The 22,429-nt window shown below is 47.3% G+C and overlaps 4 protein-coding genes across 4 annotated transcripts; 1 reads left to right on the top strand and 3 right to left on the bottom strand.

The window, feature by feature from the left end:
- Positions 1-917: 917 nt before the first annotated feature.
- LOC123145054 (transcription factor MYB36) lies at positions 918-2,432 on the bottom strand. Its single transcript, XM_044564398.1, has 3 exons — positions 2,139-2,432; positions 1,879-2,008; positions 918-1,779 (listed from the first exon to the last, which is right to left on the bottom strand). The coding sequence occupies exons 1-3, from the start codon at positions 2,272-2,274 to the stop codon at positions 1,080-1,082; spliced, it is 966 nt and encodes a 321-aa protein (XP_044420333.1). The 5' UTR covers positions 2,275-2,432; the 3' UTR covers positions 918-1,079.
- A 6,292-nt stretch (positions 2,433-8,724) lies between these two features.
- On the top strand, positions 8,725-10,864 carry LOC123055147 (uncharacterized). Its single transcript, XM_044479103.1, has 4 exons — positions 8,725-8,993; positions 9,112-9,157; positions 10,368-10,448; positions 10,591-10,864. Exons 1-3 carry the CDS (start codon positions 8,826-8,828, stop codon positions 10,421-10,423), a joined length of 270 nt encoding a protein of 89 aa, XP_044335038.1. The 5' UTR covers positions 8,725-8,825; the 3' UTR covers positions 10,424-10,448; positions 10,591-10,864.
- A 47-nt stretch (positions 10,865-10,911) lies between these two features.
- Positions 10,912-13,937, bottom strand: LOC123055140 (peptide methionine sulfoxide reductase B5). The gene is made up of 3 exons (XM_044479090.1): positions 13,511-13,937; positions 11,445-11,601; positions 10,912-11,327 (listed from the first exon to the last, which is right to left on the bottom strand). Exons 1-3 carry the CDS (start codon positions 13,837-13,839, stop codon positions 11,166-11,168), a joined length of 648 nt encoding a protein of 215 aa, XP_044335025.1. The 5' UTR covers positions 13,840-13,937; the 3' UTR covers positions 10,912-11,165.
- A 587-nt stretch (positions 13,938-14,524) lies between these two features.
- On the bottom strand, positions 14,525-16,390 carry LOC123055132 (transcription termination factor MTERF4, chloroplastic). Its single transcript, XM_044479075.1, has 2 exons — positions 14,822-16,390; positions 14,525-14,709 (listed from the first exon to the last, which is right to left on the bottom strand). Exon 1 carries the CDS (start codon positions 16,350-16,352, stop codon positions 14,844-14,846), a length of 1,509 nt encoding a protein of 502 aa, XP_044335010.1. The 5' UTR covers positions 16,353-16,390; the 3' UTR covers positions 14,525-14,709; positions 14,822-14,843.
- Positions 16,391-22,429: the final 6,039 nt, after the last annotated feature.

Below are 22,429 nucleotides of genomic sequence, written 5' to 3'. Positions count from 1 at the left end.
TCCTGCACATTGATGACGGCGGATCTCGGCGGCGTGGTGCAGTGGAGACTCGGCGCCCGATGCGCGGTGCTGGACTCGCGCATGAGGAGGTTGCTGTCTGGCGTCATGGTGACGTCGATGGCAGAGTGGCCAGACAAGGTAGAAGCCTCAATATGATCTGAAGACATGTGGAAGATGGCGGCGACGACACACGAGTGCGTCTGACCGGATTGTGTCCCAGACCCGGTATGTGGCTCGGCTGGGGCTTCCAAATGAGTTTCGGCTTCCGGCTTTTGATGTTAGGCTTAGGTGAGTGGTTTGGGTAGTGGCCCAGCTAGCACCCCTTCATCATATTGGATAGGAGTAGCGGCATATGTTGCTATTGGATAGGAGTAGCGACATATGTTGCCAAAATGGTGGATTCAGGCACATTGTTGTAATACTTTGTAAGGTCCTTAAGAATAATCAATAAAGTGGCCGTATGCATTTCCCAGATGCAGAGGCCGGGGGTCATCCTTCTTTTCTAAAAAAAAAATTGTTCTGTAGGCCGGTTTGGATCTAGGTTCCTATTTGCATGCTTTCTTATATAAAATGAGTTGATGAATGATGCTCCACTTCTGTGTGCATCGATCGATGCAGAGGCTAGGGGTTGTGTCTCTGTTTCAAGAATACAGTTCACCTTGATTTCCCATTCATGGGACAGTATGAAGATTCACATAACCCACTAACGATGGATAGCAATGACCGTGGTTCAGCAGAATATTGTCGAAAGGGGCATTGTTTTCAGTCCCGGGTCGATGATGCAGAGTTTCCTGATTCTAAATTTCTAACACCAAAAGAGGATATATGTACTACAAGCCTTGCAAATGACTCATGTTCCTCTTATCTGTTCTTTGGACAACATGGTGCCAAGTTACATTTGTTTGCTGGAACCTGTTCTTACATATGTTTGTTGATTATTTATTTATTTATGCCTTACAGCAGCTTACTAGTACATATTTCTTACAAGAGGTTCGTTACAGTTTCTTTGGACTTTTACAAGATCCAAGCCTAGACAAATCTCTATTACCACTCCTAAATAACTTGGTCCTCTTCACACTTCACATGTCATACACCACAGCTGCGTAGTCCTGGAGAACCGAGCTGGTTTCAGGGGCGAAGTCCCAGCAGTGCACAGGGGACTTGCCCTGATCATAGCTCCACCAGTCCACACCCCCTTGCTGCGTGACGACGCTGTCGGTCGTCGTCGTCGTCGTAGTGCTGTAGAGAAGCTCCTGAAGCTCGGCTTCGATAGTGACCATGTTGGAGTTGCCCGCGCTCGACGGCGAGGCCAGGCCGTCTGCGGCGGCTGCCATCTCCAGCTGCTGCTGTCCGCCGAGGTGCTGATCGTTCAGAGAGCTGGACTGCCCCTGCTCAGCAGCTACTGTTACATCCAAGCTGCTGCTGCGGCTGCTGTTGCTGTTGTTGTTACTGTTGTTACTGTAAGTGGCGGCTATCTGATGATGGCTGCCAGGCTGCCACAGGTGCAAGGGGTTGTTGTGGTTGCCGATGCTGCTGAGGGGGTTCTGCATTTCCTGCAGCTGCATGCAGAGCTGGATCCTCTCCATCGCCGACGCGCTCAGCGGCTGCTGCTCGCCGTCATTGTTGGCGCCGTCCAGCTCGCCCTGGCGGTGTTGCTGTGTGCTGGCGCCGCGGTCCTTGCGGCGGCCGCCGAGGAGCCGCTTCTTGAGCTTGGTGTTCCAGTAGTTCTTGACGTCGTTGTCGGTCCTTCCCGGCAGCTGTGCGGCGATGATTGACCACCTGGTTGGTTAATCATGGCGCACTGGATTAGCACAAACATTTGTGTTGCGGTTTGTGGAGACTAACATTAGTGGGTTAGTTTGGTGTTTGTATGTGTACCTGCTTCCGATGCTAATGTAGAGCTTGCAGATGGTGCTGTCCTCCTCTGGGGTGAAGTCCCCGTGCTTTATGTTGGGCCTCAGGTAGTTGAGCCACCTCAGCCTGCAGCTCTTGCCGCACCTCTTCAGCCCTGTTAAGTTCCCACGCAGATATGTAAACTTAGTTAACCACAAATGATTGATGAAAAATGCCTGGAAATTCCAAGATGAGAAAAGCTAAAGATGCTTGGATTATGAACATATATCTAGGGAGATAATTACCAATCTTGTGTGGCAGTGCAATCCAGTTGTTGCCGGTGCCACGCTCCTCAATGTAGGCCTTGAGCATCGCGTCCTCCTCCGGCGACCATGGCCCCCTCTTCACCGTCGCCTTGTCGCAGCACGGCGCCCTCCCCATTGAAGTTGTGTGTGTGTGTGTGTGAGCCTGTGTTGTGTTGTGTTTGCCTTGCGTTGTGAGTTGATTGGGTTGAGTTGGTTTGGGTGATGTGGGATGCGCGGGAGGAGGGATTTATAGGAGCAGATGAGAGGGACTGATAGAATATACGGATATGGTTTGACTCGGTGATATGCGCTGCTGATGACATGACACCTGCCGGCGCTTCTCGTGTACTCCTACTTTGGAAGCCCTTTTATTGTTGCCTTGGCCGGCCACCTATGCTGCTCATGCAGAAAGTGTGTGCTATGATTTCTGTTAATCGCTAAGAGGCACTGGAATCAAGGCATCGAGTCACTGAGCAGACGGGGAGTGTAACACCACCTGTACGTTGAAAACCAGCTCCTGTGAACGTAATTAGATTTACTAGTAGGAATGTAGGGTCTAGAGTGTAGAGTGACCACTTTACCGCATCAACGAAACACGCCCAAGGATAAGAATGTAATGCAATCTCCTCATTTCCTGTTTGTCTCCGAGCATCCTTTAGAATCACATGGCAAGGAGATATGCATGACTGCAATGAGCTAATCAATCCATTTTGGATCAGTCCTTGATGCAACCCTCGGCTAGTGAAAGGTACTCCCTCCGTTTCAAAAATATAAGGTGTATTAATTTTCAAAAGTGGCTACATGCATCGTCCAGATACAGAGGCCAGGGGTCATCCTTTTTATTTATTTTTTAAAAGTTAACTTTTTACGGTTTGACAAAGTTTATAGAGGAAATAGTCAACAACCACGATAAAAAATCACTATCATTAGATTCATCATGAAATGCATTTTCATATTTCGTTTACTTCATATTGTAGGTGTTCATACTTTTTCTTAAAAACTTGGTCAAGCATAGGCCTGCCGGATCTAGCGTGATGCACTGGTTGTTGGCTCGATTGTGGGGAGGTTGTGCGAGACGCGGCACTCCTCCGCCTCACCATGGCCGGTGAATGCCAGCAAGACCAAATCTGGCTCGACCGAGGGCCGGATTGAGGCCATTGTAGGATGGCATTTGGGCGGTGCGAGCACAGCTAACATCAGCGAGACAACAGTGCATCAATGATCAAAAGTGATGCGATGGCGTCTTCCTTCCAATGGTTTCTTTCTTGTCAAACTAGTTCTGTGCGAGCACTTGTAAGCGGGACCCACCTGTCAGGAATAATGTCAATGGAGTCAAATAATGGATTAAAGCAAGCTGCAATGGATTACACCAGTCGGTGTTTTGCGTAACAAACCCAAAGAGTAGATGTTCTGTGCAAAAGCAACCCCAATAGTTGATGGTTTGTGCAATTTCATGATGGCGACTATGGTGGTTGACGGAACGTTGTATTATCTCCGAGGGTATACTCACAATCTAGCCTTCTAGCTTGACCAAGCAGCATCCACGTCTGTGCATCATTAACTTAATGAAGGTGTTGGTTTGAAGCTCTGCTTCAGGGCGATAGCCATTGATCTGACGTGCGAGTGGCGATTCCTTTTTCCAGGCATTGACGCATTGTCTTAGATGTTACGCCCTTAGTTATCTTCCCAAATGTTGTATTGGTTAGCGGTCATAGAATTTTTGGTAGGATTTTGGAGATGTTGCCACGAGACACGTCCTATGTTGATGGGCAATGGCCTTGGGTTTTCTTTTCTATGTTTTAAATGATTTGTTGGCATTGGGTTCAATGATAAATAATATATAGATTTGTGCATCAATCGCCATGCCGAGGGTTTTCCACCTTGTCGAAAAAAGTGCAAGGGATAGCTTATGTCGTAAAATCTCATCTTAGACAATCTTTACTAATGCCAGTAAATTTACTGTTGTAACATGTAGAAAATATGCGCTCAAACCTACTAATATGTAAAGAGGAGAGTTCATGGCAGTCCCAAATGGAGCCTAGTTCTCACTCTCTTTCTTGATTTGCCCCATGTTATAGACAAGCCAAAATTCCAAACATTTATATCAGCTCAGGTTTTCAATATATTGTGACCTCATAAAATCAGTGTGTTATCTTTGAACAAAACACTCCTGCTCCTACATGAAACTACAGATCAAGTGCACTCAATTATTACCATGGGAGACAAAAGTGCATAGCGTCACCAATAATGTACCTACCAAGTACTCCCATACACTATGGGAGTACTTTGGAAGGACAAGTGTACTCTACAATCCATATGCCGCGTAAAGAGATAACAATTCAAGATTGTGACCCTAGACTAGTCCAAGTCCTCCATGCAGTTATTTCTGTACTACCCCTCCTCCCAGGTCAAGAACCCTAACTTGGGCCGACTGGACCATGGTGGAAAGCAGGTACATAGTACTAGGCTGACCTGCCAAAAGTCCATGGGCAGTTGTAACTGACAATGCAGCCGCATCCTTGTGGATGGTGTCATCCATTTTGACCCTCAATAACAGTAGTACAGAAGAAATTGCCCCTTTCTGTCATGTCAATCCTTACGTGTGCAAGCAATCATGCTGTACTTCAAACTCCTTCTCTTTTGCACACCTATGTGAGATCATGGAAGGCAGTGTTAGAATATTGTGCATGGAGCATGCAACTTTGTGCTTATGTTAGTAGGTCATTGACCTTGTGTGGTTTATGTTCCTCCCTTTTCGCCGGACAAAACAAATGGTCATTGCATCTTGGGGTGGGTGGTCTTAGAGTGGGTTCTTGTTGTGTTCTGATCAAGATACAAGTGAAAGTTATCAAACCTCTAATCCTCATCCAGCCAGCAAATAAAGTGAAAAACAAATAACTGTTCTACTAGCTGCACTTGCTAGAGCTGAACCACACTGTCCGTAGTACTGTCACTTGGAAGCCACATGTACACTTGTTCTGCATGCCATCTCGTCTGAATCTTCTATCTGGTCAGAGAGAAGCAGGCCAGGTCCGGGCATTAAGCGGGGGGAGAGGTACGCTTTTGACCAAGTGTACGAAGTTGTTGCAGCTTCAGTGGCCATAGTAGTATACTGATCTGTATCTTGCCAGCACAACAACAACGAACAATGGTGGAAGAAAAATATCGCATGGCCAACTTGAGACTGGGCGGATCCCAGATGGAGCTTAAGTTAGTAGGAAAAGATGCAGCATCACAACTCTGCCATTAGTCTCCAAGCAGAAGCAGCTCGCTTCGTCTGACGACCATGGAGTAGACTCACCTAAACAACCTGCAAAAACAAGGGCATCTAAGGCCTCCACCAAGATACTCTTGATTAACTAACCAAATTAACTAAGGCTATGCATGCTGCCCCTCTTGATTAATAATCTTTCTTCGGGGATAAGGTTGAGTTGACCACATTATTCGGGGAGGTAAGATAAGCTTGAGTGGTGCTGTTGGCTCATCAAGTTAACTGAACATGAAGAGCTTTAGTGCAAATGAGCAATGGACTATTTTCTTGTCCTAGAAAACATTGTGTATGCATGCCTTTTGACTAGCGTGTCCTTGATTGCTCTTTCTTCAGTTATGGATTATTGGCCGTGTACTTGCGTCTACGCGTGAATCGACCATGACATACTCCTGGATTTCTTCTGTCGGGGTTTCTTGGCTAAATTAAGTGCTGTTGGAGGCATTATCGAAGAAAAAGTGTTGTTGGAGGGAAAAGTGGTACTGTCCCAACTTCAGTTTTGCTGCTGGCACAACGTTTGTTGCAAATGAAGTGCCATCAATTTATATATAGCACACTTTCATGTGTCACCCATTTTTTCATAGAAATCATATTCTGTTTCTTAATTAACCTACATGAGAAGTAGCATTAAAAGCGAACTTTGTTGCGTCTGAAGCACCAAAGGTGAATTTTCTACTCCTATGAACAGTAAATTCGAAAAAAAATACAAAACAAAATCAAGCAAATCTGAAATTTCAGGAGATGAAACATGATCAAACATTTGATGCTTTTGCAAAGTTTCAACCACAAAAAACTTTGTAGGGGCCCTCACAAAATATATCAGTGCTCAAAGTTTTGTGCACTTTTGAGCAGTAATTTTTTTGTGAGGGCTCCTCGAATTGTATTTGTGGCTGAAACTTTGCAAACACATCAAATGTTTGATGTCCTAAAATTTTAGAATTTTTTTCAGACCCGCTTCGGTACAACCACCCTCTAAAACGTATAAAGGGCAATATAGTCATTTCACATGTCGTACTTACTTCTGTATGTATATGTATGGTGTGTAGTCGTATACGTACAGGAGACCATCAGATTGGGCCGGCCCATGAAGATAGCGTATAGCAGCACTTCAAAAATAAAAACGCGCTTGCAAGAGCTCGAATTGTATTTGTGGCTGAAACTTTGCAAAAACATCAAATGTTTGATCATGTTTCATCTCCTGAAATTTCAGAGCTCGGGTGCACCTACGCCCGGGAGCAACCACACCCCGCAGTTATCCCCAAGGGGAAATGCGCATGCGTGTTCCGATCAGGATATCCTGGGGAATACTGGGGCGCGCGCTTACTATAGCCATCACCATTGGGAGCGGCCCAGTCCAGCGGGGGTTGGGTGTCGTATACATGCTGACGAAAAAAAGATCATCACCAACTAAAAAGAATCAGAAAAGACCATCCTACCCTTTATTATGAAGAGGTATAAACAGATCTCCACCGTTGATGTGTTTACGGGGGTTGTACCGAAGAAGAAGTGTTTTTTGTTTTATTTTTTTGAATTTACTGTTCGCTCGGGTGCACCTACGCCCGGGAAAAACCACGCCCCGTAGTTATCCCCGAGGGGAAATGTGCATGCATATTCCGATCAGGATATCCTGGGGAACACGGGGGGGGGGGGGGGGGGGGGGGGGGTGTGCTGTCCTACGAGATGTGGAATTTATCTGTGCAGGCAACTCAAAGATTGAGATGTGCTATGACGTTCTATCACCTTAAGCAATTGCTCTTCGACACGGCTTAATACTTGCTCATGTGCCAGCTGTAACAAGCTTCTGAGAAACTCAATGAATGATGGAGGAAGATCAATGGGACCTGCAGCTGCGATTGTTGATGATTGCTACCATCTAGCTTGTGACTTCCCTAACACTAATTTTGTGCTTTGCTTTAGAGAATGAAATGAGGTTGCTCATGAGCTAGCGTAGAGCCAAGGGCCACTGTTGTAATTCCTTCCTTGATGAGCCTCCTGTTGACCTCATTCCTCACTTACTAGATGATGTAACTCTAACTGAAGTTCAATAATGAGAGGGACTTTTATAAAAACAACCTACATGAGAACTACCCCTTTCTAAAAGAAAGAAGCAATGCAAAAGTAGCTATCCAGAGAGAAACATGACACAAAATGATCAGTAAAAATATTACAACGAAAATCATACTGGTCTTCTTCTTCTGCCGATTGATTGCCGCTCGCCAGAGATTAAAAAATCAGACTGAACCAACAGTAAAGGAAAGAGACACCTACAAACACCCTCGCCATACCAGGCTTTAAATACTACAATAGCCACTCGCTACTTGCAACGAGATCTAGAAGTCGCTGAAGAAGCATCGGTTGGAGCATCAACCCGTGTAGTACAGGCATGCAATCCATCACCACCGGCCAGAGAGTTGAAGAAATCTGACCATGCCGCAGAACAACACGGAAGAAGATGTTGAAGGCATCGCACCAGTAGCCAACCAATTGCTCTTCTTGGTAGACACACCAACTGCCAAGATCCGAGAAGAACTAACAGATATGATGACACAATCTCTCACAAACCCTTCATCGGCATCGGATCAGATATCGTCGAGGTAGGGAGAGATCAGAGAGACCTTATTCAAACATGACATTGTTGTCACCACCTCGTCGACACCGCCAGGGAATAGAACCTAAGAGAAAGACAAATGAGATAGGCGGGTTCCAACTCCTCTTACCGTCAACAAGGCCGCCGGACAGGAGAAAAGGAGGGGGCCCGAGGCAGCGGCTAGGGTTGGAAAAACTTAGTATATGCACAAAAAATGCTCGTAACCACATATGAGGGTTGATGCCACACATTCGGTTCTCAATTCAATTCTTATTTTCTCCTAAGAAGAGGCAAGATAATCTTATAGAGTAGAGCTATCCCACTTTCAATAGGTCAAGTAGATCATTTTTAAGCCACGACACTCAAAAGTCAGGACAATATGGCAGTAATTAGGCTTATGTGGAAGTGAGATATCATACCAATACCATTGTATTTATATTTAAATTGAATAAAGTCTTCAGGGTTTTTTTTTGCGGGAATCTTCAGGGGTTTTCTTTTTCATCGAATCTTCAGGTTATTGGTAGGCCATGTGTGAGTACGTGTGAGTATGTGTGCAGCGTGTACGTGTGTGCGTTTATATGTTATAATCAAGGTTTTTTTCAACCGCAAAAAAGAAAGAAAGTATATTTTTTAGGTGCGTGTAGAGGAATCTACGGAAGCGTATTCTTTCATTGCACAAATCAAACAATGTTTACGCTTTCGAGGCAACGGAAGCCGAACAAGCAAACAGAGTTGCCCTTTGCCGTGAACCGGAGACTCGAAGCCGACCGACCGAATTCACGAGGCGACTGGTCGAAGGTGCCACCAAACCAACTGCCGAAACCTGGTTCGAATGGGTTCTTCCTCGAGCAACGCCAGGGAAGCGGCGGCGGCGGCGCCACCGCCACCACCACCTCCTCCTGCTGCGCCGCCGGCCCCCCTCCACGTGATGGACGCGGACGAGGACGACGAGAGCGTGAAGCAGCTCAACGAGTGCGCCGCCCTCTACCTCTCCCTCCAGGCACCGCCCTGAGCCCCCCTCGCCTTCTCCCCCTGTTCCTGACCTCTGCTGCTGCACGCGAATCTCTTCTTTGCTCCATCAAACCTTTGATTCCGCTCTTCCCTTGGCTCGTTTGCAGGACTGCCTCTCCGAGTCCGACCGCAACTGGAAGGCCTGCCAAGCACGTAAGCATCGCCGCAGATTTTCCCCTCGCTTTTTCTTCCTCGTAGATGCCAATTCCGTTGCGGCTTACCGAGGTGGTAACCCACCCTGCTTTTGGGGCTAACTTTGTTGTTCAATGTTTTGGAATTAAGTAAAACCTGGACCTGTTTAAGTGTTATACGTTCGAGATTCAGGTTGAACTGCCTTTGAAGCAAAAACTGTAAAGGATTTAAGTAGTACAGATGTGGATTCAGAAATCCTTATAATTCCTCATTTTATAAAATTCTATCTAGAAGAGAAGCAGTGCTATATGGGATAGAAGAGATGTTGGTACCTTCCCTTGCTCTATCACATTGCCCAGTTTAGCGTTGTTATAGCCAGTGCTAGCATACCAAATGCTGAACACTTTTCAAAAAAAGAAATGCTGAAATGCTACCCAGAACCAGAACCATCCAAGATAAATCATGAGGTAACGACGTCTGGTCAGTATATCTTCTGGCATGTGTGGTGCCAGTTATATGACTACATGTGCTGAAATTCATCATGTTTGTGCTTGACAATAACGTGTGGCATCCTACATTGAATTTTTAAAAGAAGTTGATCATGCCTGAGGCTTTCTCCCATGTTCGTCAGCATCAGGCATTAAGATTAAATTTAGAACCCATCTCATATCATGTTCGGGATTATATAGAAATGCTACTAGTAACCAGTGGCGGAGCTTGGGCTGATTTTGTGGAGGGGCAAGAAATATGACTTTAGGCTGATTTTAACTGGCATATGGGCTGAATACTAGGGGATATATGCTAGTTTTCTCATGGGCTGGGGGGGCAATGGCCCAGGTTGCTCTCCACTAAGTTCCGCCACTGCTAGTAACAATAACTTGCAGCCACATGTGGTTTTATTGTTTATGGAAGATTTGTTGCCATAAGGAGATGTTCACTCAAGGGGTAACCCAAGGGGAGATGTTGCAATTTCAGGTACCTTATGAGGTGCTCAAATAAATTAACAAATGTAGATGTTGCGATTTCAGGTACCTTATGTGGTGCTCAAATAAATGAACAAATGTAGCTTTTTTTTAAGGAAGAAGAGAGGGAGGTTCCCGCTTTGATGGTTATATTCATACATATTTTCTGTTGTCTTGTACACTAAATAACATTCATAAACTGAAGTTGTCATCACTTCAAATTCTTAGATGATCTAACCAGCCTTTTTGTCACCTCCGGTCAAATGCAGATGTACAAGCCTTGAAAGCATGTGAGGCGAGCAGAAACAAAAATCAGAAAACATGAAATACTTTCATGTGCCTTCGTACAGGTACATAAGCATAGTACATAACTACATATACTAATGATTAAAGCTTATGAAACCTAGTAGTGCACTTTGTTTCCAAATATTATGCTATTGCTTTTGCAGTTGGCATGAAACTGAACCTACATATTTGCTTTCATATCATCAGGCTGCATGCTGAAGGCATCTCACTTGTATCATCTTCGTGAAGACAAAAGCGCAACGTGTCCATTTCTCAGCTGTTGATGGAGAATATTTGCAACATCACAAATTGTAGTGTGCTTCAACCGAGACGTGGACGATCAGATTGCTTTTATTTGCAACAACCACTACACTAGATTGGATGTTTCAAATATTACTTGTCATTTCTAATAAATGTCGGCAGTTTTGACATATTTGCCAAACAGACTATTAATTGCCAATCAAAGTATTATTGCTGCACAGGAACTGGTGTATTGCGGATAATCACTAAGATATTATGTTGGGCACAAAGGGAAACAACGTGAGCTGCATTCTTCAGGCGGCTTTATTTTTAAATGTACATCTCACTATTAATTTCCACAGGGAAAACAAAACCTAGAATTTACACATGTAACAGTATATACTGCCAAAATTAGCAGCGAGCATCGGTACTTGGGGCTTGCATTATTGTCAAAAGTACTGAGTTCTGACATCCAGCAGTCACTATGATGGTTGCACAAAAGATTTTGTTTCCATTTCTCATATAGATGTTCATCAGCTCAGTCAACTAGCCTCTTCAGAGGCCGGAACGAACTTGAGTGAGATACTGTTGACGCAGTGTCGCTCATCAGTCGGCGTGTTGAACCCCTCCCCTTTGAACACATGCCCCAGATGCCCATCACAAGCAGCACATGTGATCTCAACTCGCCTCCCATCAGGATCCGCCTAGAGTATTAAACGATGAAATGTCACCGCCGTCAGCATCAGGGCATGGAATGCATAGAGGAGAAGAAAGGCATCGGTTCCTAGTCAAACCACTGGGAATGTATGAGAGAATCGTACCGTCCGTTTTATGGCTCCAGGAAATCCTTCATAGAATGCTGGCCAACCACACCCTGAGTTGAACTTCGTAGATGATTTGTACAAGGGGGTTCCGCAGCCAGCACATCCGTAAATACCCTCACTGAAGAACTTGTCATATTCACCTGTTCCAGGATACCTGAAACAAATATAGTCAAATGAAAATTTATCACATGTAAGCTCTTTTTTTTTCACAATTACGCTATTGTTAGTTTAACAGACTACCATATGTAAGATGGCATAGACAAGTATTTTTTTTCGAAACGGAACCATAGCATAGACAAGTATTTTTTTTCAAAACGGAACCATAGGCCAGTATATAGGGCAGCACAAAATGCTGGAGTGGATGTAGGATATGGACTAGATACAGTCAGCTCACATGCCATTCCAGTATCAAACCAAACTTATGTATGTATTTGGTTGAATTGCAGGTTCCAGATTAATCAACAGATATACAAAAACAATGTGAAGTAATAATTGATTTGTGATAAAGCACCTATCCATATTTCTCAAGCTTCATATTGTAAATTACTAGATATTCTGATAGTTCACCTAATGAACCTGTCCCTGCTTCAAGAACAGGTAAAAATTTAACTTGCTATACTAGACCGTGTCGGCAATACATAAACAGATCTGTTAAGAAAAGTACAATACATAATAACGAAATCTGGCTGCTGCTATTGTAGACTAGAATGTTACTAGAAAAAAAATATTTTGTAGTTTCTATTGAGATCTTGACAGCAAACTTAAAAGACCAAGTATATTTTTTGTTGGGTAGCATTTGTGTCCTGATTTTTTTTGTCAAAACAACCTTTTTACTTGCTATTTTGGATTCATACAGTCATTTGTGCAAGCGGTTCTCCAACTTTGTGGAAAAGAAATTTCTAGTTCGCTCTCAAATTGGTTGCCTGGAATTTGGTTGTGGTTTTGGAATAAGCCTAGCCTCGGGAGGTGGTAACACACAATACACTATGGTAATTAATTTCACTATAATAACTTTACACACCCTTGTTATGTGGTTGTTCCCAATGTCATGTTGGAGTATAATGCTTCATTAACTGATTAATAAAAACATGCGCAGTAGGAAGGTACATACTAAAGACTGGAAAAAGGGTCTAAATAGTAGAGACACCAATCTTGCAGTCATGTTGTCCTGTTTCAATAAGAAAACATAGTACACGACTTAATCTTGTGAACAACCATCGGTATGTATTGCGGTAGTACATGGGCTTAATATTCATGAAAAGGGTGTATCTAGATTCTAAAGACACCAATCTGGCAGTCATGTTTCAATAACAAAGCACACTGCATGACTCGGACAATCTTGTGAGCCAAGTTGCAATTGCTATGCAGGATAGGAACAGGACAAACTTGTATCAGATAAAATGGATGCCTATTTTCTTGACTCTTGCTTTCCTAACTGCTTCAGAAGTTTTTGCAAACCAGCCAGGCCTCCTTTGGTTCATAGGATAGGAATATCATAGGACTCTCAGTTCTATAGCAAATGTGATGTCATTTGATTCATAGGAATGGAATGTTTCCAGTAGGTCTGAGCTAATGTTTTTTTCTCCTTTGAAATGTGAAGGACAGGAACCAATCCTACATAGGAATATGAATCCATTCCCACAAACCAAAGGGCTCTAAAGGAAAATTTCCTATAGGAATTCCTACAAATTTTTCTTGTGAACCAAAGGAGGACTCAACGTTTGTGACCTGTTAAATCATCGATGCATTGCAACTAGGATAGGAGTAGGACTTGTACAGTAGTAGTGTGCATGCCAGTACTGGTGGCAACCCAGGTTAGCTAGACATGTTCAAGTACGGTTCAGTACATACTGATTCGCAGTTGATCACACTGACGAATTGGTGTGTAAATTTACAATGAAAATGGAGCATTGTTTGTTGATCGGAACAGACAGCGATGGTAGATACCATCATATTCTTTGTATGGTAAAAGCGCAGAACGAACCCACATAGTAATTAATTCCATGAGGAAAGCAGATAACAAGCCCGAGAAAAGATGAAGCATGTGCTGCTGCTGTTCTTACTCGGTGCCCTTGCGGCGGAGGATGCGGAACTGCTCCGGCGTGAGGACGGCCTCCCACTCCTCCTCCGACTTCTGCACGGGCCCCGGCGCGGGCGCCGACGACGACATCGCCACCACGGCGCCCGGCAACCGCCGTCCGGCTGGGCAGTAGGCCCGCGCCCGCGAGCACGAGAGGGGGAGGGAGAGGGAGGCGGCGGGGCGGGCGGACGACGCGGCGGCGGAGGAGGAGCGGGCGAGGAGGAGGGACGGGAGCGCGGAGAGGGGCTGCGTGGCCGGGTGGGCGTGGGGGGACGCCATCCTCAGCTTGAGCAGATGCTGGACTCCGCCCATTTCCCTTTCTCCTTTTCAGGCAGCTGTGGCGCAAGGGGGGAAGGGATCCCCGTTCGTTTTCTGGTCGTGATTTCTGATAAGGTTTCTGTAGAACGGGCCAGCTCTGTTCGGTTGGCACTTGGCAGCAATTTCTCCAGATGGGGGCTACTGGAACTGAAGTGTTTCCAGCAAAATTCTTTGCGTGCGTTCCAGGCAGAGGATTCCAGTTTTGTGATGGAAACAGACCAAATTCCAAACCAAGCGGCGCCGGCAGACTGACCAGTAACTCTGGACTGGAGTATCCACCATCTGGAAACTGGAGTAGTGGTGTTTTCCTCTCCAGGCATACTGAAAGGGGGTCCGCAACTTTTGTGTTCAACTTGAGACAACTTATGCAAATCCTAGTATAAACTTTGGAATTTCCAAAGCCACATGTTGTATTTGAAATCTCTATCGATCCACACACAACATAGTCAAATCCTGGTGACAACATATCTCCCCATTGCACAGTCGTAATCCAGTACATCAAAATGCATGAATATAGATTGGCAGACCAAAAACAAGTGGCATTAAGAGGATCATATCTGATGCACTTCTGTCTGAAAAAACTGGGCTTGTAACATCGGAATTTGTTCACTGTTTGCTCAGCTTTCTACATCTACGCATACACATGAGATAGCTGCAAAATGTGCCAGTAACAAGGATGGATGCTGCATCACTTCCCTGTTAAACAAGCAATGTGTGAAATATCTGAATATATTGGAACTCTAAGCTACAATTTGGTTTATCAAGCACATCCTTCAAAAATGACAATCTAGTGATCAGTACAGCATCATATACAACAGAGCATCAAGCTACAGACGTAAATGCAAGTTTGTCAGCTAACAGTTGATACTACTCCCTCCGTTCGGAATTACTTGTCGCAGAAATAGATGTATCTAGACGTATTTTAGTTCTAGATACATCCATATCCGAGACAAGTAATTCCGAATGGAGGGAGTAGATACTACGAACTGGGAAGGGGATTATTCGATGAACTCATCATCGGTCTCGTCATAATCGCTATCCTCTTCCATATCCTCATCATCCTCATCTTGTACTTGCTCCACAAACCTATCTTTGTCAAAGGAATTATCATCCTCCATTTCTTCAACTCCAATTGTGTCATACTTCATACGCTCGTCGAATTTCGCATCAGAGCAGTTGAGCAGCCATGCGAGAGAGCATGTGAACCCCTTCTTAGCCACAATCTCATGCCGATATCTTATAGTGGATTCAAGGCCATATGTAAAGAACGCCGGGAACTCAACCAGCTCCTCCAAATCCCTCTCCATTTCATTCTTAAAGTACTCGAAGTTCATCTTCATTATATCCATGTTCAGTGCGAGCAATTGGGGGCACCCCACGACCATCTTGCTCACCTGAGACAGCAAGAAGCCACAGCCTGTGAGGAAGTTGACATGCTTTAGAACCGCAGCGCGCCCAAGGCTAATAGCTTGTGGCATCCTCTCGACGACTCTTCCGAAATCATCACCGCTGACCAAAATGCTGGACTCAAACAAGCTCTGCTGCTCAACAAGCTTCTCTCGCAGCTCAACCCCAAGAACATCAGGGTACTGTATCACAATGGATGCCAGCGCCTCCTTCCTGACCCCAAACTCCAGAAGCGCCTCAATGTTAGGCTTGACCCTTTCCTCCAACCCAAACCCGAGGACATACGGCTTCTTCTCGATCATTCTTGCAACGGCCAGCCTCTGCAGGCCAATGCCTTGAAGGTGTTCGACGAAAGGCTTAATGATCTTCCCCACCCGCATGCCCAGCACCTCAGGGAAGCGCGTGATGACGCCGCCGATCTGCCGCCTGGCGACGCCGATGCCGACGAGGTAGGCGACGGAGGTGCTCATGGTGCCCTCGAGCTTGAAGCCGAGGAGCTCCGGGTAGCGCTCGAGCACGCGCGGCACGTCGCCGGGCTTGACGTCCATCCCCTGGAGGTACTTGACGACGGGCGCCAGGTCGACGACGATGCTGGCGTGGAGCACCTGCGGGTAGCGGCGGAGCAGGTGCGGGAGCTCGTCGCGGCGGACGCCGATCTTGCCGAGGTAGTCGAGGACGGGGACCATGTTCTTGCGGACGCTGCAGCCGAGGGCGAGCGGGTAGGCGGCGAGGTCGTCGGGGCCGAGGCCGAGGGAGCGGAGGAACTCGACGCGCTCCCGCATGACGTCGACGGTGACGGGGAGCTCGAGGCCGGCGAGCTCGCCCGGGTCGACGCCGAGGGAGACGAGGAAGGCGTCGACGTCGGCGCGGCGAGCGGCGCGGTCGCGCTCCATGGTGAGGAGGCTGGGGCGGGCGTAGAGGGAGGAGGGCTGGGGCTGGCGGGGGCGGGGGCGGGCGGGGCCCGGGGAGCGGCGGCCCGGGCGAGGGCGGGACGAGGTGGAGGAGGAGGAGGCGCGGAGGCAGAGGAGCCTGCGGAGGCTGGGGGAGGGGAGGAGGGGCGGCGCGGGGTGCGCGGAGAAGAGGAAGAGGGACTTCATCATTTCCGGTCGGGGTGGGGTGGGGAGGCGAGGAGAGGGAGGGGTTTGGGGCGATGGGGCGATGGGATAGTTCGGGGGTAGGGAGAGGGAGGGAGGGGAAGCAGAGTGCTGATACTGCCAGGTGGGGTCCACCGTCTGGGCCGCTGGGGTACAATCGGGGGTTGAAGACAGCGCCTCCGGTTGTGGCTTCGCTTTGGTTTTCGAAAGCAAAATGAGCCCAAAGGAGAAAACCTCGTGCGATTTAACGTGATTCTTTTTTAGGGAAAAGAGAGTTTTATACTCCGTATATAACTTGTACCCGGAGTACAGCCTTTCAAGATTACATCAGTTATACTAGAGGCGTGTTTGATGAAAAAAAAATATTAAAGGCGTGTTCGGATGCTCTCCGCTCCTGGGCTTCGTTGCCGGAGTTGGTGGAGCGACACCGAACGTGTAAACTTCGTGAAGTAGAAAATGGAAAGTGGAGCTGGTCGCAGGCAAAAATTGCGGAGCTGCTGTTTCTGAGATCTTAGATCCTTAAATCAAGGAGTTGATAAGAATTACGAAAAAACTGCCACCGCCAAGTGAAAACGGTTCGCATGCCACGCCCAACTTGCTCGTTCCTGTTTCCTTGCCCAGCTCCACCCGAATCGCGAGCAAAGCTACCTGCCGAACATCTTTGTACTAGTGCCATTTTCTACAAGGAGCGTCTGTTCTGATGGAGAAGCGGGAGGTGAGGATTCGGTGGAGCTGGAGCATTTCCGAACAAGCCCTAGGTGGCGCTGGCACACTGCCCATCATAAAAAAAAATTGTCGTTACTTCTAGCATAAGCTGCAAGTTTGTGCGCAGCCACAAGTTGCTCTCTCTTCCAATCTTTGTTACTCTTTAGGATGAGAATTCTTCAGTAAGGCCCACGAAACATTGTAAGTAGCCCACCATCTTGGTCAAATCACGGAATTTGCGTTGAGGGCCTCAACAACTGCCATGCAATCTGTCCCGAACATCGTAGGAACTACATCAGTGTTCGCATGCATGCCTAAAAGCATTGCCCGCCCTTCAGCCTCTTCAACATCAGTGCAGTCAAGAAGGATCCTGCCTGCACACAAAACCTCGCCGTCGCTATTTCTTCCAACGACTCTGACCGCTGCCAAACCCGAACTAGCTATAAAAAATGCATCTGAATTTACCTTCACAAAACCAACAGGGACCCTAGTCCAAAACATTGGATGCATGGGCACCGACTTCGGGTTGCGCTCTAGGAATTGCAACCAATGGACTTTTGCCCTTCAAGACATCAATATAACTAATGCCTTCCTTAAGACAATTCCAGTAATTAGACAAGAAATTGACAGATTTCGCAATGGAGGTTGTACCTTTATGATGCACTATGTCCTCTCGTAAATACCAGGCTCTCCATAACATCAACAAGATCTTATCTCTGGAGATGTTGTCACATTGGCTAAGTAATTATGCAGCCAAACAGGTCTGGAGCGAGCGAAACATTCTTCTTTCGGTAAAGGCCTGACCTCCCTCATGGCTTCTCTTGGAGCTCTAGGTTTGGTACAACGAACGGTAGCATGGTGTGCATCATCAGGCTCCCTACCACAAATATTGCAAATGCTATCATGTTCCAAAGTCCTCCTCAATTTGTTTTCTTTTGTTGGTAAAGAATCGACTCTCCAAGCAAAATTTCTGACCTTGTGGGGGATGTGTGCTTTCCATATGAGGTTCCAAAGAGACTCCCTTCCCTTGACGTGGCTATGTGATGTTCCTTCCTAGCATGTACCATTTTTAGGTTTAGCCCCAATTTGTATGCGCTACTCATCGTAAAGATGCCATTCTTTTCATGATTCTGAGACAGTAAATCATCAACATGTCTTAAAGGTATTCTAATTTTGCACATCTCTTGAGCTTCACACTCATGGAAAAACTGTGAACCAAAGGCCTATTCCACTCATTTGTGTTTGGTATAATTAATTGGTTCACCCAATGAATTCTGCTTATGCTCTTAAGGGACAGGACTGACATCCCTTCTTGGTGAGGGATCTAATTATCTCTAAGAATCTGGATACTTTTATCATTTCCCACTCTCCATATCATGCCCTTCTTTAACAACTCAAGCCCATGTTCAATCCCTCGCCAAACGGGAGACGCGTCCAAAGGGAAGACCATATCCAGGAGATTACCTTTTGGATAATATTTTGACTTCAAAACTTTTGCGCACATACTGCCCGACCTTTAAATAAGTCTCCATACTTGCTTCGCCAACAAAACTTGATTGAAAATTCTCATGGCATATAATCCAATTCCGCCTTGCGATTTAGTTTGAGTCATTCTATCCCATGACACCCAGTACGCTTTTCAATTATTTTGCTCATCGCCCCACCAAAAATCTCTAATGAGTTTTTCATACCAATCATAGAAACTTGCCCCCATCTTGAAAATGCTCATAGTATAAGTGGGAATAGCATGAGCCGCTGATTTTACAAGGTTGTCTTTCGCACCATGAGATATAAACCTCTCAGCCCAGTTTGTTAGCCTTTTAGTGAAGCGCGCCGAAATGGGTTGAAAGGACCAAATATTTCTCCTCAAAAGTAGTCGTTGTAATCTCCAAGGTACAAGTAATAGCCTTCCTAGCCGATTCTGGACACGCCTGACTTAACAATATAGAGCATTTTCCGGGGCTAAGAACTTGACCAGTACCTTGTTGAAATAAAGATATAGTGTCTTTCACCCTTAGAGCTTGAGATTCAGGTGCTTTAAAGAAGAGCAAACTATCATCCGCGAACAATAAATGGAAGATTCCTAGGATTCCTCTGACAACTTTAATCGGGATAATGTTTCCAACTTCATACTGCTTATCCAGAGCCATGGAGAGTTCCTCAGCCACAATGAGGAACAAGTAAGGGCTTAACGGGTCACCCTGCCTAAGGCCCCTCATAGGGTAAAAGAAATCCAAAATTTCCCCGTTTATCCTCACCGCGTATCTCACTAAACGAACACAAGTCATTACCTAGGAAGTCCATTTGTGGCAGAAACAAAACATGGACAAGGCACCTTCCAGAAACGTCCATTTGACGCGATCATACACTAGTACAGCGAGCTGCTATACAAACGGTTGTTAACCCCTTTCCGTGACGACATTTTAAACCGTCACCTAGTGAGTGTGTGCGATAGGGGGGTCCTTCCTGATGGGGTTATGTACCTAGGGTAGGGTCATGGACCTGATCTAAGTACCTTACCCAAGGACACCCTTAGAAGAAGTCGCCTTCCAGTCGACCAACGAGGGACACACTCGACTGACTTGAAGGACTCGACCACGAAGACTCACTCGACCACCAGAAGGTCAAGAGGCACTCTGCACTGCAACGGCCTGTAATTAAGTAGACTTTATGATAGTAAAGGCACTTTATGTGGGGCGTTAGCAGTAACGCCCCAGACTTAACTCACCTTAAACCCTCTCCTACGTGGGCTGGCTGGGGTCCTGGCGCACTCTATATAAGCCACCCCCCTCCACAGGTAGAGGGGTTCGGCACCTTGTAACTCATATACTCATAATCCACTCGACCGCCTCCGGGCTCCGAGACGTAGGGCTATTACTTCTTCCGAGAAGGGCCTGAACTCGTACATCCCTTGTGTTTACAACCTCTCCATAGCTAGGACCTTGCCTCTCCATACCTATCCCCCACTCTACTGTCAGGCTTAGAACCACGACAGTTGGCGCCCACCGTGGGGCAGGTGTTTTAGCGATTTTTGTGGAGAAGTTGCGATTCTTCCGAGTACCTTCATCATGGTGTCTGCTGGAGTTTTGGTGGGGGGTCAAGAGATCCGTCTCGGCACTCTCACCTTCATCGCCGACGACTCCGCGTGGCTCCACGAGGCTCCACTCGACGTTGATGCGCTCCCCGTCTGCGGTGCGACGCATTTTCGCGCATGTGTCCGCGGCGTTCTGCTGCGGCAACCGTCGACCCAGTATCGGTCGGCTCCTCCATCGTCCACCCTCCCGGTCTCCCGCCAGCGCAAGCGCTCGGGCCGGTCGAGGCTTCAGCGATGGGTGAGGCACGCGGTGGCTCGCCAATCGGCCACCACCCAAGTTGCGGCAATCGAGCCCGACGAATCTCTCTACGGCTTGTTCGATCCGTCGACTGGCTCCGTAGAGACTGCATCCGAGTGCGGTAGCAGTGATCCAGCGGCAGAAATCTTGATGGTCGATGGGCCCCGCAGTCCCCCTGGCTTCGCCCGTGATGATGGAGCAGGTGACGGAGGCGACCCCGCGCGACGCCACGAAGAGTACCAGCCTGAGTCACTCGACTCTCTGCAAAGAGAGGAACTTCGCTGCAGGAACGTGGATGCCCTGCGTACTCCCGTCGCAGGAGAAACCCCCGAGGCTCGTGCCTTGGAGGAGGCGCGTCTGGCTAATTTGGCCGAACGCACTCGACTGGAGAATCTTCAGCGAGCACTCGACGAGCGCGCGCGGCAACGAGTTCCCGACACCAGTCGACGTCAACTCTTCCCGCCGACTCAGGTATATCGAACCCCAATCCAGAATTTAGCAGCTGCGACCCGTATAGCAGAGTCCATCCAGCCTTCGCAGTCGGAAGCTGGCAGAGGTTTACTGCAGATCAGGGATCTGCTCCGGGCAGCAGGAGATCAGAATTCAGCTGTGTCTCAGTCGCGCAACAGAATTCACAGTCGATCCGTCACTGCGAATACGGTTCAGTCGGCTCACAGCCCCAGATCGCCTCCGCGGCGTGAAGGGCGCGAGAATCGGCGAGATCAATATGGCGACAGACTCGACCGAGATGATAGGCGTCGAGTGCCCAATTCCCCTCCGAGGGGTGGGTCTTACGCTCCTCGGCAGCCAGATGACAGGCGTCAGTACAGCACAGGGCGAAGGGTTCCAGTTGACCCCAGAGAACCAGGCTTCGACGCGCGATCCATTATCGTGCAAGGTTTGGTCGACCGAAACAGAGCCCATCGGGGCGGACTCGACAGAGATGCGCCCACAAGCAGTCAAATGCATATTTCTGGTCCTGAATGTTTCAGCAGAGCTATCAGAGCCGCAGTTATCCCTCCCAATTTCAGGTTGGCAACAGGAGTCAGCAAGTTCACTGGTGAGTCTAAGCCTGAAACTTGGCTTGAAGACTACCGAGTGGCAGTTCAGATTGGTGGTGGGAACGACGAGGTGGCCATGAAGCATTTACCCCTCATGCTGGAAGGTTCTGCCAGGGCATGGTTGACTCAATTACCTCCTAGCAGCATTTACACTTGGGAGGATCTGTCCCGAGTGTTCATCAGAATGTTTGAAGGAACTTGCAAGCGACCAGCTGGATTGACAGAGTTGCAAGTCTGCGTGCAGAAGGCTAATGAGACTCTCAGAGAGTATATTCAGAGGTGGATCACTTTGCACCACACTGTGGAGAATGTATCTGATCATCAGGCAGTCTGCGCCTTCAAAGATGGCGTCAAGAACAGAGAACTAAGTTTGAAGTTTGGTCGAACCGGTGACATGACCTTGAGTCGGATGATGGAGATTGCTACCAAGTACGCCAACGGCGAAGAAGAAGACCGACTCCAAAGGAGTGATCACTGTCACCGGTGATCGGAAAAAGGCAGAAGAGTGCTTTCAGAAGGGCTCCAAGATTGCCGATTCCCAGGTGACAGCCGTCGAGTTCGAAGAATACAAGCAAAACGCAGATCCGAGTGACTTGCTGCGATCAAAGAAACCCGCCACAGAGTCTGCATTCCAGTCGTCCGGTGAGACGAAGCCTGTTCACATTCACCCGACCGACCCCGATGCAGCTCCGACCCGCATCTCCACAACACTCGACCCAAAATAGGAAGAAGCGCTCATCCAGTTCCTCCGTGAGAACTGGGACATTTTTGCATGGAAGCCCGCTGACATGCCAGGTGTTCCCAGGGGACTGGCTGAGCATCGCCTAAGAGTCGACTCATCTGCAAAACCAGTCAAAGAGCATCTTCGGCGGTCCGCCGTCCAGAAGAGAAAAGCCATTGGTGAAGAAGTGGCTCGACTGTTGGCGGCCGGATTTATCCGAGAGATATACCACTCCGAGTGGCTCGCTAATGTCGTCATGGTTCC

This window comes from Triticum aestivum, chromosome 1A (genome assembly GCF_018294505.1).
Source record: "Triticum aestivum cultivar Chinese Spring chromosome 1A, IWGSC CS RefSeq v2.1, whole genome shotgun sequence".
Lineage (NCBI taxonomy): Eukaryota > Viridiplantae > Streptophyta > Magnoliopsida > Poales > Poaceae > Triticum > Triticum aestivum.
Note: the sequence above shows the minus strand (reverse complement) of the source record. Positions and strands in the feature narration are given on the sequence as shown.